General features: G+C 42.2%; 2 protein-coding genes across 3 annotated transcripts in view; both read right to left on the reverse strand.

Annotated features, from left to right (window-relative positions):
* The window catches only part of CERKL (ceramide kinase like), a 94,563-nt gene extending 92,864 nt beyond the window's left edge, over nt 1-1,699 (reverse strand). Inside the window, exon 1 of one of the 2 annotated variants that reach the window (XM_045032676.1) lies at nt 1,150-1,697. In XM_045032676.1, coding sequence (XP_044888611.1) covers nt 1,150-1,507 — 358 coding nt within the window. In that variant the 5' untranslated portion in view covers nt 1,508-1,697. Of the gene's footprint in view, nt 1-1,149 lie in introns of both variants that reach the window. The other variant, XM_045032677.1, reaches the window with a different exon arrangement.
* A 10,160-nt stretch (nt 1,700-11,859) lies between these two features.
* Nucleotides 11,860-23,691, reverse strand: NEUROD1 (neuronal differentiation 1). The gene is made up of 2 exons (XM_045033037.1): nt 23,338-23,691; nt 11,860-12,943 (listed from the first exon to the last, which is right to left on the reverse strand). Exon 2 carries the CDS (start codon nt 12,931-12,933, stop codon nt 11,860-11,862), a length of 1,074 nt encoding a protein of 357 aa, XP_044888972.1. The 5' UTR covers nt 12,934-12,943; nt 23,338-23,691.
* Between the last annotated feature and the right edge of the window lie 2,799 nt (nt 23,692-26,490).

Genomic DNA, 26,490 nt, shown 5'->3' on the forward strand with positions numbered 1-26,490 from the left:
TTAAAATTGCACCACAGTAAACATCAAGGAGTTTGGCACAAAACCCTGAGATAAAGACGCTGAGCTAAATCCTGTTTGCTTTACTCACACTAGAAATATGAAGAACTACTCAGCTGAGTAAGTGAAGCAAGATTTGATCCACAAGCCTCACCCTGAAACTTAGACACATCTCACAAGAAATTACTATAGAACATATATACAGCTGTCATTTAGATTAAAATGCAAAAAACTGATGCTGCAGAATCAATAAAATCCTTACTATTCTGCCTATGGCTAAAAGCTGTAAGACACGCTATTTCATGTTTCCATAGTGTTTATATATTATAATAATAAAGACAAACTGCCCAGGGATACTTTGTTTTAGGTTTGAGATCTTGATAATCTTATTTAATTAAATTCTTCACTTTTATTGCTGGCACAGATTTAAAGTGAAGAGAGATGCCAGTAATTATCTCTTAACTAATTTACTGTAATCCTGTTTTAAGTAAACTTTCAATTTCCATAAACTGATTTGTAAGATGGAACCACAGAAAAAGCCCTCTTCTACTAGAAATTCAGCAGTTTTGTTCTGAAAATTTCATCTGAGGCTTGTTGTCCCCCTTCCATAGGTAAAATTTGTGGTCTGGCAGAAAAGGAAATAGCCACAGAAGTATAAAGTGATACTGGTCCAAAACCTGAACACAAAGGTTTGGCCCTCTCCAGAAGGGGCAAGTGGCACTTTAGCGGTGATTTAGTTGTTATGATAACTTGATATGTATGTAGCCAATATACTCTGGCAACTACCTCCTCCCCCTGCTGCTCTCTGCCCTGTGGCTACTCAGTCCCTTGCGGGCATCCCTGATCGCTCCCTGCCTGAACTAGCCTCAATCAATTTAGCAAGTCTTCAAAACAAGACCAACTAAAGGGGCAAAACAGTGGCGACGCACAGTCCCCCATGCGCCATCAGGGTGGGTGGCGCCAGGCTGGGACGGGGCTTGGGGCTGGATCGTCTCCGCTAACAAGTTGGAAACTTATCAGTCACTTTTGATTGGAGGGGGGACTGGGCCAGCCCCAAATCGCCTTCCCCTTGACAGGCGCATTGAAGGCTGCTGGGGATGCACCGGTCCGCAGCAGGGTCCGCCCCCACCCCCACCCGCTCCCCTCACTCACCCCCGCGGCTCTCGGGCTGGATGGGGCTCCACCGGAGCTGCCTGGCGCTGAGCACCACGTCGCAGCTCCTCTTGCCGATCTGGAAAATGCCCCTGAGGAGCGGCTCCTCCTCGCCCCCGGCCGCCTCCCCGCCGCGCGGGGGGTCTCTGTCCAGGGGGGGCGCCCCCCGCCGCTCCTCCTCCTCCCACCGCTGCGCCATCGAAGAGGAGGAGGAGGAGGAGGAAGAAGAGGTGGTGGTGGCAGCAATCCCCTGCCCAGCCGAGGCTTCCACCCCGGTCCCCGGCGGCGAAGGGCCCTCCCCAAGCTCTGGCCACGCTTCTCTCCTGGGGCGGGGGAAGGGGATCTCGGCCCCCAGCATGGCGGCGCCACCCTCCAAGCCAAGCTCAAGCGAGAGCCTCTCCGCGTCCCGGCGGCTGCCAAGGCAGCGGCTGCTCTTCCCCCTCCCATCCTGTGAGAGGCTGCGAGCCGGGGTGGAGGGAGTCGGGCGGGTGAGCGCTCGCAGGCGCGCGCCCTCCAGCCGTGCCCGTTAACGGCCGTCCGTACGGTGGCGCGCGGAACGCCGGGTGCAGCCCTTAGGGATCGTTACTCAGCAGCTGGGTTCCTTCCTGTCGCGGGGCCTTTACCACCGACCCGGCTCCTTAGAGGAGGAAAGGGCTGGATCCGGCCGCTCCTGGCGGCGGGGTGCAGAGGTCGCTTGGCCGGAGCGCATGCGACGCCTTTGGGGCGCCGTTAATAGGATCAGGCCTTTGCTGTGAGCTTGCCCAGGTCGTTGGGAGAGGCTGGATCCCACCACCACGCAGAAGTCAAGGGGAGCAGGATCAGACCCTCGCACCCCTGTTACAGGTGTTGCTAATGTTCGCTGTTTTACCTCTACGCTGAGGTTTTCACCCTACTTACTCAAATCACTCGGAACATGTTATCGCTTAGAGGTGCTGTGGTGGGGTAATATGGTAACGCCCTGTTACGCAGAGAGATCTGAGCATTATGGTCGTGTATAATGTGTCTCTCTCTCTCTCTCAACAAAAGCTAGGGGTTGGAGTGACTGTTTTGTTTCTGGTAGTTACATGGCAGGGTATTTGTAAGCTTGTTTTCCTAAATCAATAAATAGCAAACAGCTCTCAGATTTTTTTTTCTCAAGCCTGGCAAAATTTGTGGTTTGTATTAAAGACCCAGCTCTTTAGTTTTATCTTATTGCACCATTAAAAGAATACACAGTTTGCCATTCCTAGATATTCAAAAGTCTCATGTTTAAGACATACATTTATACTATTATAATTGTTTGCAGATTGTGCGTTATAGCAATAATCATCTCTCTCTGTCTATGGTATTTGTAAGGTGTCAGTCACCTCGGTATCTAAGTGACAAACAACAGCAATTGTGAAGCAAAGAAAATTTCCTTAAAAGGGGGAGTGGTGGTTCGCTTTTCTCTCCCCAATTTTCCGGCAATAATAAAGATGTTTTTAATGGGGGAACTTGTTGAGGAAAGTAAGCAATAAAAGATATTGCATGCCATGAGCTATGAATGGTGTGAATTAAGATTAAAAATTAAATCTAAAAATGTCTGTCAGACTTTTTCTGTATTGTCTCATTTTAGAGTCTAAGTGGTTATATACATCTGAAGAAATCCTCCTATCCACACCCACGCAAAACTGAAATAAATGGTGTGATTTACTCAAGCAAAGGTGACAAAATTGCCCTCTGTGAAAGTATCATAAGTATCTGTACACCATTGCTAATGATCTAGATCAGTGGTTCTCAAACTGTGGGTTGGGACTGCAAAGTGGGTTGTGACCCTGTTTTAATGGGGGCGCCAGGGCTGGTTTAAACTTGCTGGGACCTGGGGCCAAAGCCCAAGCCTGAGCGCTTCAGCCCTGGGCAGTGGGACTCAGATTACAGGCCCTCTGCGTGGGGCTGAAGCCCTGGGGCTTTGGCCCCCTCCACCCAGGGTGGTGCGGCTTGGGCAGGCTCAGGCTTCGGTCCCCTACCTCTCCCCCTCCTCATGAACTGTAGTAATTTTTGTTGTCAGAAGGGGGTCACGGTGCAATGAAGTTTGAGAACCCCTGATCTAGCTGAAAATACACTTCCAAGGCAAATTGTTTAAAAATGCATTATTTTACAGTCTTGTGATACTTATCATATTGAGTTACCTCTGTTATTCACTTGGTTGAATTATAATCTAATTCTAAAACATACAAATCAAGGCTGGGTTTGAGTACTGCTGAGTTCAAGTCAAACCATTCACACAGCTTTAATTAAAATGTAGCCGATAATGTCTTCCACTGTTACACTACTAAAATCCCCCTGTTGGGCTTTCTCTTAAAACTGAAAAATCGACCTCTCTTTTCTTCCATTGTTTTCAAGTAACAGACCTTTTGTTTAAACAGAATTAATGCCAAAAGCTGGTATAGTAGGATGAAAAACTGCAGACCAAATATACTTTCCAGAGTATTATTCTGACAACTGTAACAGTAGATGAACCAATAAAACCTGTATCAGTTATTTGACATCAATGTGAGCTTTAATGTATATTCATTGATGTCACTTAGAAGGAAAGTTAAATCATTAACTAAAAGGTAAAGTACAATATATGATAAAAATAAGAATAGGTACATCAACTTTCAGGCGCTATGCTCTATATTAACTGCTTCAGCAATCTTTATTTGTCTCTGGAACCACTTATTAGCCCACACAGTATATCTCATAATAAATACCGGTTCATTTCTCAGTAAATTGCAGTCAAAGAATAAACTGATAACTCCTTTGTGTCAGTGGAATGTTATTACAGTTTTCTCTGACATCAGTGAAAGAGTATGACAGTTCCCAAGAGACTTGTAATACCCTTCAGCCGACGTCAGTAAAAGTTGTAATAGCCTTTTATTAACTTTACTTTAAGGTGATAGTAAATCAATAACTTAATATTTTAAATTAAATAGATTAAAACCATGAATAAAATTAAATATATACATAATGTATGTAGCAGAGGAAATTCTTAAAGGGAAGGAACATTTGATGTTATTGGTCTCTGCTACCATTAATAAATACTCCATTATCAAAACCTTTGAGTAAATTCTAGGGTGGTGTTTTCTTCCAAGACAACTGCTATTCTATGCATAATACATGGATTTCCAATATACTTACCTAATTTGGTATACAAAAATATTTTTAAATTCAGGTGTATAATATCAATTTATAGATTAGCTGTCACAGCTGAAGAATTTTTCTATACATACTAACTATAATCATTTCCACCTGGCACTGCTATAGGTCTGCCTTTCAGTAGCTTTTAGCTATGGTCTGGATCGATCTCCTAAACCTCCCCATTTGGATCTCCCTTCTCCTTGGCAGATGGGTCCTCAGTTGCCTACATATTGCTGTTCTTGCTTCTCTGGATAGCAGAGAAGTCTCTCTGCAGATCTAGGATCTGAGTTGAGAGAGGGGTCAGAGATTGAGTAGGACATGTCATCCCCATCTTGCTAGGGAGGAGAGGCATGCTGGAGATTCGAGGGAAAAGGTAATACCAAATTATGTCTTCCACCAAGCCTTCATCTCCTGGAGACCAAGAGACAGCAACAGCTTGGGTAAATCCCTAATGGAGGGAAGCCACCAGGGTTCAGATTAAATACAAAGGTACAAGGTCTCCACATTATAGTCTTGGATTTCTGTAGATCTCCCAGGATGTCCCAGGTTGGAGGTAAGGCCCATGGTTATTTCTGATTGTGGCATGGTCAGCAGCATGTGAGAGACATGCTGCTCACTGCCACCAGAAATATGGATAAGGTAGTAAGAATACTGTTGCAAGTTGCTCAAAGATTCTGTAACTTGTCATGTGTGTCCTCCCATTGCAAATGGGCATGCTAGCATAGTGACAATAAAGCAACGAGAGTAGGGAAGCCTAGAGCAATGGGGGTAGATAAGGAGGTAAGTTGCAGAACATAACCACAGATGGATATGGTGTAAAAAAATCTTCAGATGACTTTTTCCTGCTGCCTGGAAAGGCTTTAGAGGGGCTACACAGGAGCCTCATGTTAAAATGTTGGTTATTTTCTATTTTAAAAGTCTGGCAGCCTTTGTATTAAGGAACATACCTCACTTTAAAGATGATCTGTTATTTTATCTAATGTCCCACAATGCACTTCCATCAAGTCAACGGAGGACACACTTTGCCCCTTATTTCAGCAGTAATTGTGCAAAAGATTGTGTACTGTAATTCAAATGTATGATTTTGTACTGTATCAGAGGCTAAAGGAGATTAATTTCTGGAGGGGGCTGGATTTAGACTTTGGAAGCACATCGCTGGCTTGCACATTTTTCTGGCTATGACCATTCTTTGTGACAATAGTAGACCCAGTGTATAAAGTCCATACTATGCCATGGATTTTTAAACCTGGAGCATCACCTTTTTTTTTTTAAGTATATACCCTCTAGAATGTTTACTCTAGAGAAGAACTTAAAGTCTAAAGTAGTCTGTGTACCTACATTTTTCAATATTATTTCAACCCGGGCACTTTAATTTTTTCTGTCTTGATTTTAAATTAGAAATATCAAACATCAGCTTCAGCTTTTTCTAAAATTCTAAGATTAATATAGCCATGGGTGAAATACTATTGAGAACTCTAGCAGTAGAAACCTTTTCTGTGGGTGAGCTTTATTGGTGTCCTATCACGGGAAAGGTAGATCAAGGAAGAGGGAGGGGGCAAGGGGAGAGAGAAAGAGAGAATGAAAGACAAGAAAGCTGTGAAGGACAAAGTAAACTTGAAAAAAAAGGCAAAGAATGAAATAGCTGCAAAGAAAAAAACAAGAAGAAATGGGGAAGCTTGAACAGGTACAAGAGGCAACTGGAAGGGTGACAGAAATACAAGGGAAAAGTAATTTTGAAAAGTGAGGGAACTGGAAGATCAGTGAGAACAAGACAAACAAAAGAATATGTAATATGGATGAAGCAAAATGAAATAAGGATGCATGGGCCAGAGTGGCATTTTATTTCTTCTTTGCATTGAGTTTGACATGTTATGTTAAAAATGTACAACAACACTATAATCAGAATTCTGGTTTTTGTCCTGCTCTCGCCAGAATGTTGCTAGGAACTGTAGACCCCAATGACTTATACTTTATTTTATCTTACATGCAATTAAGTCTGTGATGCAAACTGGTTCAGGCCAGGAAATTGCAAATCAGGACTGATATTCTATGTTTAACACACCCCACAGGCAACCTAAATACATAAAAGAAATGCTTAAAGAGCAATGTCAGCCTTAATTTTCGATTGCCTCGCTTCTGACAGTTTGTTAAATATGTATTTTAATTATTTAAAAAACACTTATGTACACATTTATACAGAACAGTTCTGATGTAGCTCTTCAACCCATCATTTCAAGCCACAGTAATATATCTTAAACTCTTTGTAATATAAGTCTATTAGCTAAATAATGTATTTAGACCATTTTTAAATGTACACTTTAACTCATACTTTTTAAGACAATGCAGCTTGATGGGTAAAAACTAAACATATTTATATTATTTATAAAAATAAAAAACATGAGGACCAAATTCTGCAGTTCTTTTCCAGTACTCTGTCATGCAAAATTCCCACTATGGCAGATTTGATTTCTGTGAGGTTTTTCCTGAATAAAGAAAGTAAGGACTGCATAAATAAGATAAGCAGCATTTGGCTCTATAATTATCTAAATTGTTTGGTAGGGTTCCTTATGGCAGTTATGTACTATCCTATCAAAAGTACCCTTCTTGTCAAAATTTAGTATCTGAGGCACTTCAAATCCTTTATTTTTAGAACAGTGAAAGCAATATATAGGCTATTAGTTCACCAAGTCTAACTTATTAAACTTGTGTTGGGTGATTGAAAGTTTTGTTTTTTAATTAAAAAAGCTTTATTTTAATGGCTGGTCTATTTATGCCAAGATTGAGTTTAGAATGATATTCATTGCCCTGTTGTTAGCCTCTGAGATCATACATTGCTATCATTTAGTGACTTACTCGGCTATTGAAACACCAGCTCCTGAAGAAAGTAACTCTTTATATATTTTATCCAAATTAAGAACCCAGTCCTCCTTCCAATTAATCCAATGAGCTTAAACCTGCTTCCCTTATTCCGTCAGATAGTCCCACTGAAGTCATTGAGCCAGGCTCTGAGATCCTTATTCAGGCATAATTCTCACTGAAGTCAATGAAGTAAGTATTGAGTAAAATCTGAGGTTCCCAATTATAATCCTTCACCCATGTATCACAGCCTTCCCAAGCGTAATGAGGGGGCTCAGCCACCTCTGCAGCTGTGATCCTACTTATCGCAGAGCCTATGGAGTGCTTTTGATGAGTTCAGAGGTCCATGCAGGAAGACAAAGCAAGAAGTGGATAGGGATGAGGAAAGAGTAGTCAGGCCATGAATACCATCCACACATCAGCCCTAAGAAGATCATGGTGGAAAGACCATTCTACTAAGCCCTTGCATGATGGTAATCTCCTTTTAAGTATGGCTTCTTGGGCAGTTGGCAAACTGCAGAAGCACCAAACATTCTGTTCTAAGGGAGCTATGTTGCTGAGATAGGGAAAGGGCACCAGTGCACAGAGCTGGAATGGAAGCACAGGGCCTCTGTGCAGATAGTCCCAACCTCCAGATGATTACCTGGGATCCATATGGGCTGGACAATCAGTCTTTCAGCTTACTCCACATAAGGATGGTGGGTTACCCCACCAGCTTACTGATATATGTGAGGAGAACTGCGCAGGTACTTTCTTCTCATTAAACACTACCTGATGGGGCACAACAATCAGACCCTGAATAAGGACTTCAGGATTTGGCCTCTTATGATTTCCAGTAAGAAAAAAAATATTGTACCATCATAAGAAATGGCACCATGAAAATATAACTCAAAATATGTTGGTCTTGCCTGAGGGTGGTAATGGTGGTGGGGAAACCCTAATAGAAACAACAAAACTCACAAGAAAAAGTGTCAGATGGAGTATCTGCCAAAATATATAATTGATTTTCTTTATTAGTTCTATTAATTATTATTTCTTTTGAAGTACCGTGGTAACAAATATTCAAAAGAATAGTCAGACCTTTAAAGTAAATTGCATTGGTTAGAGGAATTGAATTTTGTTAATAACTGAAAAAGAGAAGGTAATTAAAAAGGTTTCTTGTGGTTTGGAAATGCCTTCCAAATATTCATTAAACATTTAAGCAACTAAATTTGCAGAATATGTTCCTGACATTGGCACTGGTTCTGTGGTATTTCTCTCATCACATGGAAATACTGCGTGTTATGCAGAGTGCATTCATGCATAAACAATATAATTTTCATAAATTAAAACCTCCCCTGCAGAAGGAACATCTGTGCCTGCCTTTGAATAAAAGATGGTGGTAAGTGAGTTGCCCCTTGACTGACTAAGAGAATCCTTATGTTTAAGAAGAAGACATATAACCAAAAGGCATGCGAACCTAGGTCAGATTTTTAAAATTTTGTCTTAGAAATTGTCATTCAGTGTTTCCCCTTAGGTTATTCAGGAGTATATTTAGCTTTCTTTGCTGTCTAGACAAGAGCCATGGAGTACTTGAAAAGTTGTTCTCTAATGATTGTTTTTCTTTTTCACTCAGCAACAGTTTCTAGACTGCAGAGCAACACACTTTATCCAACTACAGCCAAATGAAATTGAGCTGTTGCAAAGTGAATCAGCTAGCCTAGCAATTAACTTTCAGTGTGTTTGTTTTTAGGTCAAAAGACTGTTTTTAGGTCAATAAACACATAGCAAATATAAATATGGTTTTGGTTCTTTGATTTTTATTTTTACCGTAAAGCACCTTTGGAAATAGGAGATAATAATATGATCTGCTAGGTGACCTTGGGCAAGGCTCATTGTCTCATGGGGAGGGGGTAGCTCAGTGGTTTGAGCATTAGCTTGCTAAACCAAAGGTTGTGAGTTCAAGCCTTGAGGGGGCTATTTAGGGAACTGGGGTAAAAATCTGTCTGGGAATTGGTCCTGCTTTGAGCAGGGGTTTGGACTAGATGACCTCCTGAGGTCCCTTCCAACCCTGATATTCTATGATCAGACCTGCCAAGTTTCACTCATTCATTTGGGATTCATTTTAAGGCACTTTATAAAGTATCTCCCACTTGTGATGAAGGACTTTGTACAATATGCTTAAAGGAGAAGTTTAAAGGTCACTCATTTCATTTGCACCAGTCTGTGATAGGCCTGTTGATAATTTCATTTCTAGATTGTTCATGGTCATTAGATTCTTCAGATTTCTCAGGCAATTTGTCTGTAGGTTTCTACAACCCTAGAAGACCACCGAAGATTAAAAATTAAAGGACCACATGTTTCATGTCATGAAAGAAGGGGAACTGTGCCTGGCGAATTGATAGTGTCAGGATCATGGTCTTGGTTAGAGGGAAAAAAACCGGTGCAGCTGCTAAAGAGAAAAGTGAAAACACTGCTGAGGGATGGGGCAAAGGGATGGTGCCAAAATACTAGTCTCCAGATGCTTCATTCTTAGCCACCACCTCAATGGCGGAGGTGAGCGCCAAGACTTTTCAGCGTGGAGCGAGCAATTAGTTCTAGCGACTAGAGAGACGTACGGCTGTAAGAGGCGGAGTCCAGGGGAGCCAATCGTAGGCTGCCACGAAAAGCCTCTGGCTGAGAAACATTCTCATGAACAAATAGTTGGATCATAAATGGTCAATTCTTTCCATATTGTAGGCAAACAACTTTGGATAATTCGCTTTTTATGTACCACTTACGGAATCCTTAATGAGTCAGAATTAATCCTTTAATGACTGGTTCGCTTTAACTACTTTAGTCATTGTTGAATCACTTTCTATTCGAAAATAATGGCTAAGATGTATACTTTCCCTCAGTGCTCTCATTGAGCACCAGGAAAAATTGCAAGTACTGTATTAAAAATCAAGAGAAGATGGAGACACGAAGACGCTTCCTGAAGTTTAAAGAAAACAACTCCAACTCTCAACCCTGCTGTGTTGTGACAAAGATTAAAAAAATCGAGAGCAGAGGCAAATTTTGCAAATTCTGGGTAGCCCACAAATGTTAACACTTTTGTCTTTTTTTTAATGAGAAGGGTCACATCAGTCACAAAGAGTACACAAAAGTCAAAACCAGCAACCTGAAGCTGAAAACTCAAATTCAGTCGTCTCCATATTATTCACAAATTTGTACTACATTTCTATTTACATCCTTTGAAATTAAACAATTAAACAGACCAGCAATACAAAAAATGTAGTTTTACACTAAACAAAACAAAAAATAAAAACAAAGAAAGAATCCAGGACTTTGTTTTTGAGTCCGTTTTATTCTACAAATAATAAATGTTGCACCTTTCATGAGCTATCCAAGTAAAACAATAATCCCATAGGAATTACTTACACTAAGAAAAAAAATCACATATAAAGATAAATGCAACATTCGATCAAATGTCCAATACTATGTTGTTGCAAATGGATGGATGTTTCTGAAATCCCAGTGTGCATTACATCATAATATACAGGATTACAAACAAAATTACAGTACAGATTGATTCCAGTTGAACCAGCATTACATTTCAGACAGCACTTATTCTGGACTGCATTGTACATGCAATAGCTATTGTTCTAATTACGGGTTAAATGGTTTGAATTTGTTTTAAGCTACTGTACTAATTGACTACAATAGGTATATAGCCCAACGTTAACTCCTGATTAGTTTTAGGCTCCAGTTCATAATATGAGTATTTGACAAACCACCGATTGTGTGAATATGTATTAAATCATGCATTTATATTGTCTGGAAACGTTAATATTTTCAAGTTCTCTTCAAAATTACGGAATGCAAAGGGGTTCAAAGACTAAAAAGAAACAGTGCAAATTGTATGTGATAGTCAAGCTGCTTTTGATTCTAGAAGGGTGTTGGCATTTGCTTATAATATTTATATACAAGTTTGTGCAAGTAATGTGTTGAATTGATATGTTCTAATAGAAAATAAGTATTTCGTTCTTATATCCTCTCAAGAATTAGGGATCTGGTTCTAATTGTAAAGGGGAAAATAATTTCATGGGAAAGAAATTGCCAGGACTGTGCATTTTGTTAACGATTTGAAATGAAAGAAGTGCAAAGGCAACATAACTTTTCTAAGCACTTTTCTGCTGGTTTAAATTAGTTAAATTATTTTGTATAAATTAGATATAATTCTACTTTTCCGATATGTATAAAAATTGATGAAGCTGCATGGTTTAAAATAGGAAATCCACGTTATAAAAAGTCATTAAAAATTCTGTACAAAATCACAACAAAATAATTCAGCATGGGAAAGATAACAAGTAGTAAAATGTTGGTTGAAAAATATAGATTTATATATATTTTGTAATTGGCCCATTACTAGTTTAAAAATTGCATAGATCCTAATTATTGCTTGTGATTTTGTTATCCCGATCAGATAATTAAAACGATCTGAATACCCCTACACCAAATTTACAGTGTAGTTTTCAAGAGCTTTTAGAAAATAATACAGAAGGTGAACAGGAACTTTGCGTCCCGATTTCACCTAAAGGCAGAAACGACAATAAATACATATATCACTTGAATCTTGGAGTATTTGCACTTCGTAGCAGTGGTACCCAAAGGGCTGCCCTTTGTAAACAAGTCAGTCACTGTACGCACAATCAATTTGTTTCCTTCTCTGTCGTGACGCTGGTGCGCCTTGAAGGGTTAATCGTGAAAGATGGCATTGAGCTGGGCACTCATGACTCGTTCGTGATGGGAATGGCTCTCATAGGGCATAATGTTGTCTATGGGGATCTCACAGCGAGAGGCAGAGCCAGAGAAGATTGATCCGTGGCCTGAGGCTCCTGCCAGAGTAGCTGCGGGATAGTGCATGGTAAAGGCATAATTTTTATCAAACTCGTTGGAAGGTTCATGTTTGAAAGAGAAGTTCCCATTGATGCTGAGGGGCGGGCTGAGGGGTCCGTCAAAGGAAGGGCTGGTGCAATCAGTGAGGGTGCTTTCAAAAAATGGCTCCAGAGCAGCCCCAAACGAGTGAGGAGGCTTCACGTGGAAGATATGGGAGCTGTCCATGGTGCCATAGGGCGGACTGGGAAGACCCGGGGACTGGTAGGCATAAGGGTGCACTGGGAAGGAAGCACTGGCCGGCTGCATATGGGGCGGCATGTCTTGGCTCTGCTCCGGAAGGAAAGTCCTGGGGTTGAGCTGGAGGCAGCCGGCTACTAAGTTGGTCGTGGGTTGGGACAAGCCCTTGCACAGGGTCTGTACAAATGAAACGAGGTCCGGGCTCTTGCCAGAGCGCAGGATCTCGGAGAGCGCCCAGATGTAGTTCTTGGCCAAGCGCAGGGTCTCGATCTTGGAGAGCTTCTGCGTCTTGGAGTAACAGGGCACCACCTTGCGCAAGTTGTCCAGAGCCGCATTCAGCCCGTGCATGCGGTTCCGCTCCCGGGCATTAGCCTTCATGCGCCTCAGCTTGAACCTCTCCATGCGCGCCTTAGTCATCTTCTTCTTCTTGGGACCCCGTCTTTTAGGCTTTTGATCATCGTCTTCTTCCTCTTCCTCTTCTTCCTCCTCTTCCTCTAAGTCGTCGTCTTCATCCTCCTCCTCGCCGTTTCTCAGCGAGTCCTCTTCTGTCTCGGCTTGCATGGCTTCGAGATCCTCCTCCTTCTTGTCCGCCTCGTGTTCCTCGTCCTGAGAGCTGAGGCACTCCTCAGTCCAGCTCGGGGGACCCTGGGGCTGGGGCTCCCCCATCAGCCCGCTCTCGCTGTACGATTTGGTCATTTTTGAAGTCCTGCATTTAAGAGTGGACGAAAAGAGAAGAAACACTTTAAACAGAAGAAACACAACCCTCCTCCCACAGCCCTCCCTCTCTCTTTCCATATATACAAAATGTGTGTGTGTGTACACAAAGGCATTATGTTTTCCCCCAAATAAGAAATTAAACTTTTAATTATGCCCGCGCTTCTCGCCTATAATTGATGTATTTATGTTCCAATGCCATTATGTAACTTGCTAATATTAGGGGATATAAATTGATTATGCAGAAGAAAATGTGATTGACACAATCGGAGTACATGAAGCAGTTTTGTGAACGTTTGCAGGTTCTAGAGGGGAAGTTATAAACAAAGATCCAGTAACCACAGGTTTTATTCATTTTCTTGCTCTCCTTTTCTTCCCACCACCTCCCTATAATAGCTACAACTCCCCCTGGTAGTATAGCCAGAATGCAACCTCCAGAACTGTTCAGAGCCAAGCAAGGCTCAGCTCTCCAGATGGGGGATCAGGTGTGACACTTTCTCTAAAAACCTGTCCACCTGAAAACTACTTGTTCCCTTCATTTCAGGATTCTCAAAGTTCTGCGGAACCCTTTCCCAAAAAGATGAAAACAAGTATCATTCGCAGAACGGCAGTGTTCCATGCTGGCAAAGTCTCCGCTGAGGTGAACACCAGGGCTTCAGTGCAAGTGCAACAATTGAATTAGTGTAGTGCTGTGAGTGGCTTCTGAAGCCTTTGGTATCTCCGACACTGTAACAGGTACCAGCTCTTGTAGTTCCTACTCGCTTTTCTCTCTCCTCTCCAAACCCTTCGCCACTTACCTAAACGAACCTCCAAGCCCGATTTACACAACAGCAGCTTTACCATAAATTGCAGAGGTATTCTTTCAACGTCTTCTCCCAACAACCCTCTCTGCTTATGGGAAATAATCGCCTTCTCATTCAGACCTTTGGACCATCAATTCCATTCTATAATTAACTCCCCGTATTCCCTCTGTCCCTCGCCCCCCCCCAAAAATATAAGTGGTAAATTACAAAATCGACAGAAAACAATGATATTCAGACCAAATTTACACTGGGGTTTGAGGAAGGGGAGGAGTACCAACTAAATATGAGGAAAAAGTTAATGAGGGGGGGTGAGGTTAAACCCCCGGCTCCCATAATCGCAACCTGTGGGAATAATGCTTTAGAATGAAACACACCGAGATATTGGGGCATTAAACTGTTTCCTTTGTAGGCAGATTAAAAACTACATTAAACACCCACACATTGTATATCTCTAGCTAGATACAGCTGCAGGTATCTGTACTGAAATTCTGTTTCGGAGGAGGAAATCGGGGTTTATAATTACCTTCTTTTTTTTTTAGTGTCTCCTTTGCAGTGATGGTCTCATAACCCTGTTACTCCTGGAGAGCTCTCCTGTGCGAGGGTGTTTTCTCTTTTTTCTAGGGGCTGGGTGCAGGACGCGCAGGTTATATAGCGGGGCCAGTGATGCTAAAGGAGAGGGGGGGTAGAGGGGATCTAGGCGCCCCCTCTTAATAGCCTATAGCGCCTGCGCCCCTGGTGCTGCCTGGTAAACCCCTCCTCCCTCCTCTTTCCCCTCCTCTCCCAGCTTTCCCCGGCACGCGCCATATGGTAGTCCACGTCAAGCAAAGGGTCCGGGCTTCTCACGTGACCTGCCCATTTGTATTCAGCGGAGCTCTCGATTCCATCCCTTTGTGGCCAAAAGAAAGTGGCCATCTGTCGCCAGTGAGAGACTCTGCGGACCTGTTTGTACCCGCAGGAGAGGTTAACCCTTTCGCCGCTGGGAAGGGGAGCACTTTCCTGGCACTGCTGTTGCTGCTCTGGGATTTGTGTGTTGTTTTTTAAGAGAAGAAATTTCCAGTAGAGTTGGTTAGCAGGAACGGGGAACAGATCCACTGAGGTTTCAGCATGTACATATCCTCCTTTCACGGTAATTGTTACTATCTCCTAGTCTGGTGTCCTCACCCCCACTCCTCACCTCTGCCGCGAGAGTGGGCGTTTGCAATTTCTCCACTTTCCCAGTGAAGGCACCTTTTAGCATTTTCCTCCCTTAGTTAGTGTATTTGTTTCCCTCACTGGAAACACAGCTGAGCATCTTTTAAAGATCTTTTAGACATTAAATGTCAATAATTGCAATGTCACACTCACCTAAACATCTCAAAAACTGATTTCCCGAAGACCAGAAATTCCTTTCAGGCACTTTTCATTCAGTCCTGTGCGCTTGTTCACACCCCACACAGGTTCACACAAACACACATTTTAATGATATTGTTCACTATCGGAGTATCATTGCCTTCGGTTATCATCCATGCCTATATCTTTTGATCTATATAGAAGACCATGCGCTAGATCGGGTTGTACATTTCCGTGAAAGTATTACACAGTCTCCATTGTATGTTTCATGAACCAAGCTTTGCACGTTTAAGTAGAATTTAACTTTGTCGCCAGAAAATGAAAATCTTTTAAAGATGTAGGTAAAGTAAGTTATACCTAGGGACCAGTGAGCGTTTCTATTAATACTTTATCAGAATGGTTCTAGCTTTCTTGGTTATTTGGGGAAGAATGATAGGTTGTTTAGTTCTAGTTTGAAAGCAATGTTAGGTGCCTTCACTAGCTCAAGTGCAAATCTGTAATATGAAGTGAAAACAAGAGCCGCGTGCTGTGCTCTACTTTTCAGACCCCTTTATTAATGCATCCACTTCAACGGAGGGCTAAGATGGAAAAATAGTTAATATGTATAGATCTTTACATTTAAATTACGATTCAAGATGAAGAATTAAGGTGCTATGCGTCGATGAAGCTGTCGAGTCTTGATGGCTGGTAAGCTTAACAGAATCAGACAGCTCTTTCTATGGTTTGGAGTTTGTGATGCACACTTTCCTCCCATTTCTGCTCGAAATTAATCCTCTTCTTTAAAAATCAATTGTCAACACTGTATTTTAAAAGACCATTTATAGGCAATTACTCTAAAAGACTTTAAACAGATCTCTTGAGTTCGCAAACATTGCCAAGTTTCATAGGGATGCATTTTAACAAGGAAGTATTCTGGCTTGCATGGTAACAAGTGGAGCTTTATTACTGGAACAGTACACATTATCCAAGGATTTAATCACGAAAGGGAAAGAAAGAAAATCATTTGTTTTGGCGTCATGCGGCTTTTAAATGTGAAACCAATAACTCTGCCTTTCAGGAACAGATTTGAAAAGTATTTTTTGTTATTATTTTCAGGTCGTGTTATTTTTTAAATATTTTCATCACATGGATGATCTTACATGGCCCCCAGGCTTAGAGGTAAACATAAAACAACAGAATGAGACTTTTTGTCTTGATCATAGTTATCGATTAAGGATATCTGTCCATTATCCAGTTACTGTGTGTTGGTTTGTTTCAAGTTAAACTTTGGTAACGTGTAAAATCTATCTGGTATTTAATAACGGACAATACTAATTATTTTAACTACGATTAAAGGACCCGTCTGGACCTGGCCACGTTTCTATTTTAAGTTCTCATATTACATACCATTATGTTCACTTCGTGTGGAAAGGTGATGCGTCTCTGCACATCTGGATATAACCTGTTCTATGGGAAGCAAAGATGCAATAGAACTGTCTGCCTACTAATCTAAACCCTTTTACTGTGTGTTGTTTGTCTCCAGTTTCCATCTCTCTTATTTTGAGGCAGAAACACCCTCAGATCGACAGGATGTTGTAGGTTTTGGCTTGGATGTTGTTTTTTTGTCATTGTACTTTTAGGTCAACTTTAACGACTGGACTGGACAAATAGTCAAACTGGATGGATTCTCCTCTCAACCTACTAATATAATGCATATTACACCTTTTCACTCTTTAAATGGATTGGTTTCAAGTGGCGGGGGCGAGGTTAGGGATAGTTAGATATTTTTATTTCAGGTTCTGAAATGTTTAAAATCGTATTTTGATTACATCTTATATTTCTTCAGCATGAAAATGTACAACTTAGAGATAAACTGGGATGACAAAAGATCAAAACGTAGATACAGTGGCTACGTTAAAAACCCAATAATAAACAGTAAAAAACTGTAATCAGGTGAGGTTTGCAATAAGCAGCAAGCATATTTTACGCACATGTCTATTTTAATATTTTTACATATTCCCGGTTTACATGGGCAAACTGAACTCACTGAACTCTCTAGTTCGCCAAAATTATCCAACGATAATTGGGTCTGATATAGAGGACTGGGCTGATTTCTAAATTAGCGACAGGAGAGAAGTTCGAGGAGGAGAAGAAGCTGGAGGCTGCAGGTACAGAATATGTTTCTTGGTGCAGTTGGAGAGAGGCTGACGGCAAGGGCCAACAGGCAGGATATCAGAGAATCAGGGAGCTTTCTCTGTGTTGCAGACTGTTTCAAATTCACCCCGTCTGCCACTCACTCTCTGGTTCAGTCTTCCCCTCTGCTCCTCGGTCTCTAGTCTTACCTAGCCCTCGTTCCCATCCATTCTGCTTTACCTTCTTTCTCCCTGACTTATTTGTTTCTGACTCCCTCGCTTTGGCTCTGCCTCTCTGGAATTCCGAGCTCTCTCCTTCTCGCCTAACCTGTATGTTTGATCACGTTTAAGCATCTCCTTTTTCCCTGACTTTCAGCCTCCTCCTTCTCCATCTGGCTTCTGACTCAGCTTCCCCTTGCTTCCATTCAGGCTTCTCTTCCTCTCTCGAATTCTGACTCCCAGGCTCTATTCTTTCTTTCTTTCTTCGCCTCCCGCTCCCCGGGCGTGGGGGCTCCTGTTCGCCGAGCGGCACGCGAACCGCACGCGTTGTCAACAAAAGCCCCTTTCACGGCTCACTGCCCCCATGCAACGTCCCAAATCTGCTCCCCTCTGCTACCCGCTTGCAGCTCATCTGCTGGCGCCTGCTCCTGGCCTGACGGTTACTTCGGCAGCAGGAGCAGAAGGAAGAATCACCGGCTGAGGGGCACGCGGTGGGGGAGGGGGGAGAGAGAAGCAGGGAGGGAGCTGGGCAAAGGGTAGACGGGCTGGGAAAACAATGGGGCAGGACAGGACTTCTGAGTCCAGCAATGCTCGTCTGCTTCTCTGCACTGCTGTGACTTTCCCCAAAGGAGGTGTCTTTCCTTCCTCAAAACAAAAGCAATTCCCAACGTCCGGAAAGCTGCAGGTCTCTAACACTCCTCCCCTCTCTCCCCGCTCAGCTGAGCTGCTAAGCTAGCAGCTAACACAGAGCAGACACTCCGGGCGAAAGATTTGCAGAGTCGGTAATACAGGGGCTTTGTTTAAAAAAAGAAAAGAAAAGAAAACAAGACTAATCAAATGTCCCAGAGCAAATGCTTTCGAAAATACAGGGAAGTGTGTGTTGCTGACCAAGGAGAGGAGGCGTAGGACGGCGTGGAAATGCTGTTAAAATGGCTTACAGTTGTCCAGAGTGAAAAATCCGTCCCAAGGAAATCTCTTGGGTTTGCTGCATTATCTTAATTAAGATAATTGATTCATATTGCACCTGCGAGAACGAAGGAAAAAGGACCCCCCCCCCCAAATAGCTTTAAGCTATTGGAGAGAGGAAGCCTTGCTTGTAATTTAGTGAATGATTTACTATATCAACAGCCCGGTCTGCCTGTCTCTCTTGTATTTGTTATTTATATTTTCTGCTGTCTTCCCAAACAACGAACGGGGCCAGACAAGGACAGAACACGAGTGTTTAAAATAAAAAGTTGCCAATATAGAATCCCGCCACCCCCAGCCGTTGGTGGATGTTGCCACTTACAGCTCATTCAAAAAGACTTAGATGGGCTTTGTATGTTGCTTAGGAGTTTGGGGGCGTTCCCATATATGCAGTGGTTCGAGCAAAGGTCTCACACCTGTTTACAGGAGGGTTCGGAAGCAGATTCCAGCCCGAATGGGAGCCCAGAGCCAGGTAACAGACAAAGGCCGATCTCCCAGCAAAAGCGTTCGATAGCAGGTTGGGATTTTTAATCTCCCTAATCTGTGAGCAAAGTTGAAATGGTCCCTGTTAGTTTACATTCTGGACAATTGTGTGGCCAGCCAATGAATTTGACAGCAAAAATCGGAGGGGCAAACAGGAAGCAAATCAGCACCAAGGCCAGCTCCCAGTGTCAGTTACCCTCCACCTCCTCCGCAGTTTACATATCTCTCAAACGGCTTCCCTTCTCCGGTATCGTGCATGAACTTTTAAAGAGAGGAACAATTTTAATTCCCCATTTCAGTGAAAGCACTGTCGCCCCATCTTATTTCCTTCAAACGACTGCAGATTACTACAAGTGAAAGTCCGACACACGCAATCACAGTGCAAACCGTCCAAACCAAATAGGGTTATGGGATTTCTGGTTCAGATACAGCCAGCTTTTCTTGCATATCATTTAACTTATGGATTTAAAAAATACACGTGTTGCTCATACTGGGATCTGTTAATATCTTACATTATAATATTTTAGAATGCGTTCAGGGCTGTGCTAGAGATTAATACAAATTCTAAATTATTTTCTGGTAGGTTTTTGCCCACCAGGAGGAAGTATTTTAATTACAGTGGCCTATTTCCCTCCCTTCCCCCCCCCAGTTAAATGTGGTATTTTTTTTAATTTTATAAATGTAAACTTCTATTTAGTTAATGGAAAATACATCACGACCAAGGTTTAATTATCAGCTTGCTAAGTGAGTCCCTTGGTCAAGTACATACAGTACAATTATGAAATCACAATAGATTTAAAATATCATTCTAATTGATTAAAAAAACTCCAAAACCCATCACAGAAGTGTGTGCCACTAAAACAAATATCTAGATGCTATTGTTAGGCCAGCAACCGCCTGGGCTAGAGTTTAAGGACTGTCAACAAGTCTGTGCTATTGGTGTCAAACCACCTCTATTATGAGGAACTAGGATTCTTATCAGACGGGATTTAGACGCTGTTGTAACTGAAAAATCTAATTATTTTTGATCCTGGCAGTTACCCCCAGAGTCTCACCTTGTTTAAATAAAGTCTTTTCTTTCCTCTTTAACAAACGCATTTCCATTTGAATTAAATATTGATAATTTGACCTTTTAGTTCCTTTAACTAATCAAAAGAGAAAAAAAATCCAAATGTAGATCCTAGTGCCTTGCCCTGGTGAGTCTTTCCGCTTGAGTAGGCACTGAGATTAAACGAGTCAAACTTCCTCTTTCATTGCACTCTCTTTGCACTAATTGCTTATGCAAAAATGCAGATTTGTATTAATTAGTAACTCCACTGATTAGTTTGGTGGTATTTTCACATAATAAATCATGCTGCAGACACGATTTCTTGGCACATCCCCAGTAGTGGCTCAGGATGCAATAAGATTTCCATATTAAATAAAATCTTAGGCTAAATCTACCTCTTCGTTGCAGGTACACTGTGTACCACCTGCTATATGCACCTGCTACGGGAAATTGCTTTCAGTCCCCGGCAAGCCTCTTTCCTTTCCTTAATGACGTACCATTCCTCCTAGGGTGTACACTTTAAAAAGGGAATCATGAATTAAAGCATCAAAGAATTAGACAAATGAGACATTATTTTAACCTTTTCAAAATTATGCGGCTCAGTTTTTAAGGACACAAACCTATATTATTATAAGTATAGGACATAAAGAATCTCCTTCCCTCTCACCACCTGCCTTTTTGTGCTCCTGTACAGTGCCCATCGTTGTGTCCACTACATCTCCCCCCTCCCAGATTATAAACTATACACACACAAAGATATATTTTTTCTGTTTCTCTCCCCTTCCTCCAGACTTCATGGACTGGACTTTGGGTTATGCAATTATTTTTACTTATTTGTATTTCAGGAGAGCCTAGAGGCCCCAAAAGAGAAGGGGCTTCATCATGCGCACACCTCATGATAGCTAGCCCCAACCCAAGGAGTTTACAGCCTATAAAGCTATCTAATAACCTAGGTTATATAGTATATAGAGAATGATGTGGAATACAATAGACACTTCTTAGAGAAAGCTCTCAGGTAATTCTTTAATACTCATCCTAGCTAATACATATTCATCTGATTTACTAGGACAGTTTTGGTCTTGTTTATTCATGACCCATGTGTAAATATACTATACATGCACTATATTTCCTATTGATACCGCAGGCCCTACTTTCCTCTAGCAATCACTGCCACATTTCCAACACAAATAACAGGAAACACTGTGCAGGAAGTGGCACTCAAAAGAAGAGGAAAATGTTTCAGAGGCGATATATTGAGGGGGACACTGGGACCACTTCCTCATAGGTGACACTTTCAGGGCCAAATCCTGCTTGCCTTGCTCATGCCAAGTATCTTGTTGACTTCAGTGGGGCCACTGCCACGAGTAAAGCCTGCAAGGTCAGACCTTTGGCCCTAAGTCTAAGGACTATAATGGGATGAAAGAGGAACAAACACAGGTGCCAGCAGATTATCTAAAGCTTTGGTGAGATTAAAATGCTGTCTCAATATGAGTTATTACATATCCTCTAAATAGAAATCTCCTTAGTGTTGTCTTTAAAGGGACTGCTTTTGTTTTCCCTCCTTAGGAAATAATTAAAATCTGAAAATACTTACAATACTCTTTCCATTCACTCACAAACTGAATGTTCTGCTGAATTCTGAGCAAAAATATTAGCTCTGTTTGAGTTCCTCTCTCAAAATGATACTGAAACTGTTATCAAAACACGATTATAGTACATACAAAATGATTCTAACTCACATTCAAAATGTGGCTGTTGTAGGTATCCATTGATAATAAAACAAAAAATGTTACATCAATGACCGATTGGAATGAAAAAAAGATATTCCAATCATCATTACATCTGATATAATGCAGCTTTGTTTCTACCTCTCTGACTCAGCTCAGTCTATATTTGAAGCATTCTGCAGTGAGCTGGACATCATGGAAAATTCTTTGTCTATCATAGTCCAATAAATAGAACCACCATCCTTGTAGAATCAACCCACTTCAAGCTGTTTCTTTCTAAGCAGGATAGGTGTGTAATAGGGTGTTTGCCCTAAGCCAGCCTGATTATAGAATGAGCCCCACCTGAGGAGACTCAGGCACTTCCGCATAAAGAGCAGAAGGTGGTAGTAGTAATGGGAATAAGAACCACAGTGAAGTGTTGATAAAGCCTGGCAGAAAGCTCAGAAAGCAAGGAAAGCTCTTCAGGCACTGAGGCCTGGGAGAGACCCTGATTAATCAGAGAAAAGATGGAGAGACCCCAGAGGAGAATTTAAGAGGCTGGGTAGGAAGTAGCCTAGGGAAATTACAGCATAGGTACAGGAGCAGACATACCTTTTTAGTAAAGGACCCTGGGCTGGAATCCAGTTCTCCTACCAGCCCCAAGGAAGGGGGCGTACAAGCCTATCATAAGGGTTATTGAGCACAGCAAGGGGCCTGCAGGCTGATCTGAAGACAGGCTGAGGAAGAGCTCCAGAGAGGTGGAAAAATCTTTGTGCTAAAAGTGTTTTGGGGATTATTAGTTTGGACTACTGTGACCCCAGAAGGCATGGACCTGAGACAGTGACCTGGTTTGAGAGTTACTGTCGGAGTTAGCACCACTGCCTTGGAGCAACTGTTGGCAGGGGGTGCTAGTGGTGAAAGAGCTGCTATGCCATGACAGGATGCCTAGTGATGAGTGAACTTGGCTACAAGGTGTAAACTTTGAAGGGTTACATCATACATTATGTACAATACAATTGTTTTGAGTGCCCTTCCCTTCTCTTTCTCCCCCAATCTCCACCACCTGTGTCACCCAGTGGCATTTCACAGTCAATTTAGGAACCACTATGAGACTGTGTAGTGTAAAGTGTGTCTTGCTTTTAATAGCTCTTTAGAAGTGTTGACACAAAAAGCAATCCTCTTTCTGACAGTTATCAAAAATCATCCATCCCAGCTGTGAATCTTCTTTTCATTAGAACTCTATACTGATGCACATGCTGCACTCTTTCTCCCCACACTGATGTTCTCTCCAAGCATCTTAACCAAGGAACAAGTGTCCAAATGGGTATAAAATATTTGAAAGATGTGGTATTGGGTACACTTGAGATATCAATCAGTATCTCTTTTCACAAACAACAATAAGGGTGGTTGCTGTTTAGAGAATCATTTCTTGAGTCCGTGCATGGATGTGGCTCTTCATGGACCTAATCCAAAGACCACTGAAGTCAACAGAGACTCTCATAGACTTTAATGAACTTTGAATCAGGCCCCATATCCTGGCTTTGTTCAGCCCATGTAGAAAGGGAAGTCAGTTACCTTTGTGGTATCATCAACTCTCTCCATTTTCCAGGACCCTCCATATTGCTCCTGTAGGTTCTGTTATACATGTGTGACGTGGGCATTGTTTACCCTAGCCCAACTCTCAAGGAAATCCGAGCAAAAGGTCATACAGATAATATTACCTTTTGTGTGAAATCCCTCCATGCTGGAGTACAAACACTAAAAGGTAGTTCCAGCAGCATGTTCTGTCTAGGATTCTCTGGCAGTCTGACCCCAGTGAAGCTGCTCAGCTTAGGAGCCAGAGGGCAACAGGAGGCTCAGGAAATGATGTAGACCAACAGTGCCTCCACACAACTGGTTTTGTGCCTCTATGAGATACTCAGGACTTATCTGGGGAGATCCACTAGGTTTGGAAGTTTTCCACCCTTTATGATGGACCCCAGCTTCCCACTCCCTGACATTGGAGGCAATGGCTCAAGGGAGTTCCTCAGAGAAATCCTCCCCTCTCGTCCTTCTGTGGCTTTTCCCATGGGTTCTCTCCCATGGGGATGGTGAGTATGGTTCTCTCCCACTGGCTTCAGCAGTTAGAACAATGACTATTATGACTTGGGCATATGTAAATTTAACGGCAAATGTTCCATCAGATACAAAGTACCGTGTGCCCTGGCTTTTGTTCTCTCATTGTCAGTCCTTTATGTGTATTTTTCACTAGTTTTATTCTCATTTTTTCTATTGTAGTGCTTGGCCACACTCACAACATTTCTTCTTGGTTGAGAGCTATTACCAGTTCTATTAGTATTTACTATTTTTAAGTATAAATGTGACATACATTTTTCCTTCTTATTCTGTTTTACATCCTTCTCTCTCCTTCAGTCTTTCCCCCTTCTCCTCTTTCTGGTTCCCTGAATGCTCTTTCTCCCTTCCCCTTCCCCCCACATCTCTCTTCTCCTTGCCCTGTTTCTTTTCCAGTTAATACTCTCAGACCTTGACTAGACTAACTACCACATTTTAAAAGTCTAGCATAGACAGGCTACACTGCCTTTGCATGTGTTAAACTGATAAAGTTAAAGCCTAAGCCAGAGGACCTTGCCTACTCTAGACTTTTAAAATGTTGGCTACTATATGTGAGCACACATGTTCTAATATAACACCTTTAAGACCTATTAGTCTAGATAAGGCCTCCAGGTAGATAAGGCATGGAGAACTGCCTCCAACCCCAGAGGATTTTGAGGATCTACTGGGATAGGAATCTGTCTATCTTATGTAGCCTGTCCCTTCCCTTACAGCATGGCTTCTGATGCACTTAGTGCATCTTTCACATTAATCTATGTAAACTTCTCTTTCTGAGAGAGACACCACTAACATCCGCTTGGATGCCTTCTGGGTTCAGAGAAAAGCATGTCATGAAGAATGGTGGCTTTCTGTCTCCACCTTGCCCCTGCCATCCCTTACACTCCTTCTCCTAATCCATGAAGCCTCAACCTTATGGCATTTACACATAGTCTTCTGTGTGCTTCCAGGAGAGGCAGAACATGCTGCTGAACCAGTGCTTCCCCTCTCCAAACTAGGGTGACCAAAATCAGGACAGTCCCGATATTTGGGGCTTTTCCTTTTAGAGGCTCCTATTACCTCCTCATCCTGTGTCCTGATTTTTCACACTTGCTGTCTGGTTTCCCTACTCCAAAATGATGCTCCAATTACATGCCACTATCAGAATATAAATATCTACTACTACCACGTCTCTGTTCCCCTTCCACTCTTATAAGAGGATGGGAGTATGTGGCCTTTTCTTAGTCTTTCATTGTCAATTTGCTATAATATTTACTTTTTTATGCTAAAATAATGGGCCTTATTCTCCTAGGGTTACCACCCACTTGGACAGAGCGGGTTTTGGCATGTATGTCCAGGTACCATTTGACAAGCCCTGATGTCTGCTTTTTTGATAGTGGAAACTGCTCACTGCTGATTTGAATGTAACCCACTCAGATATGCTTACCCAATGAACACTCACCATCCTTGTGCAAGAGGGGGACACAGCCCAGCCAATCACAGCCCAACACCCTGCCCACCCAGCCAATCCCACAGACCTCCGTTTCCTGCCCACTCCTGACTGCCCAAATGGGGAAAGTTTGGAAAGTTTCTCAGCCTGGAGTTTGGTGGGATGTGTGAACTGGGCAAGTGTGCAACAAATGGGGGGGTGCTCCCCTCCTCTCCTCTCTTGGGTGGGTGTGCTGCAAATTGGGGAGCAGCTGGTTCTCTTTCCTCCACATGCCCACAGTGTGTGCAAGTGGATAGGGCCTTAGCTGGTCCAGGTGGACACCAGGGGACCTAACTGGGTTTAGGGCAGGCTAGATAGCTTGTGTTAACTAAGCCCATCCTTAACTTGACCATTTTTTCCTGATCTAGACAAAACTCTAGCATGGACAGGCCCTTAGCAATGGGATTTTCAGTGCCACTGAGAGCAATGTACACCTCTTTTTCAAGGGTAACAGTTGTGCAAGAAACAGGATAACTGAGCCTGTATGCTCCCATGTGTGTTCTGTAGCTGGAGCAGCTATACACTGTGATTCTGACTGTGCAGCACTGCATGCACGTATACCAGTTTGAACAGAGGAAGCCTGGCACCTATTGATGTATGCACAGTCAGGCAAACAGTATGAAGGGTAAGCCAGAATTTGACAAATCTATACAGGTATATGGAGTGTCCACTGCCGATAAGGATTAGGAGCATGACTGCCTGATGCATACAAACGGTTTGAGTCCTGGACAGGCTCTCTTGAAACTCCTATAACTAGTCATGCTTATATCTACATACCTGTGATCACCTCTGAGCTCCAGCTGCTGCCAAGTATCAGACATGAAATAGGCCACCCTGCCATTTATTACCAAGAAACTCCTAAACAAACCTAGAGTTTTCATCCTCCACCTCCAACGTCCATCCCCATTGCATGTCTTCCAGATGACCATGCTTAATAGAAGATGGAATTTGAATGGTTATCCTGTATGTAGGCCTTAGGAACAGGAGAATTCAGATTCGAAAACAAGTTTTGAATTTATGAACTTATTGGAAAATACAGAGGAATTCAATAGGCCACTATGATGCATTACATTTATCTCCAGAAAACGTTTCATCTGCCATTTCAATTCTTAATATAGTGGTGAATAATTTGTAAAGAATACCTGATCTAGTGAATTTTGCCTTCTTTTTGTTTCACTAATTATCTACATGCAAGCTGTGTTTTCATTTATCAAGGTGATGCATTTTATAATTTCTGTGAATATTTATTGGCCTGTAGCTCATTTTTGAACAGTTCTTTTGAGTATTAATATTCAAA

Source organism: Mauremys mutica, chromosome 10, assembly GCF_020497125.1.
Source record: "Mauremys mutica isolate MM-2020 ecotype Southern chromosome 10, ASM2049712v1, whole genome shotgun sequence".
Taxonomy (NCBI): Eukaryota; Metazoa; Chordata; order Testudines; family Geoemydidae; genus Mauremys; species Mauremys mutica.

Excerpts from the sequence above, each read along its gene's own strand:
- NEUROD1 (XM_045033037.1), bottom strand. The coding sequence starts at position 12,933 with ATGACCAAATCGTACAGCGAGAGCGGGCTGATGGGGGAGCCCCAGCCC.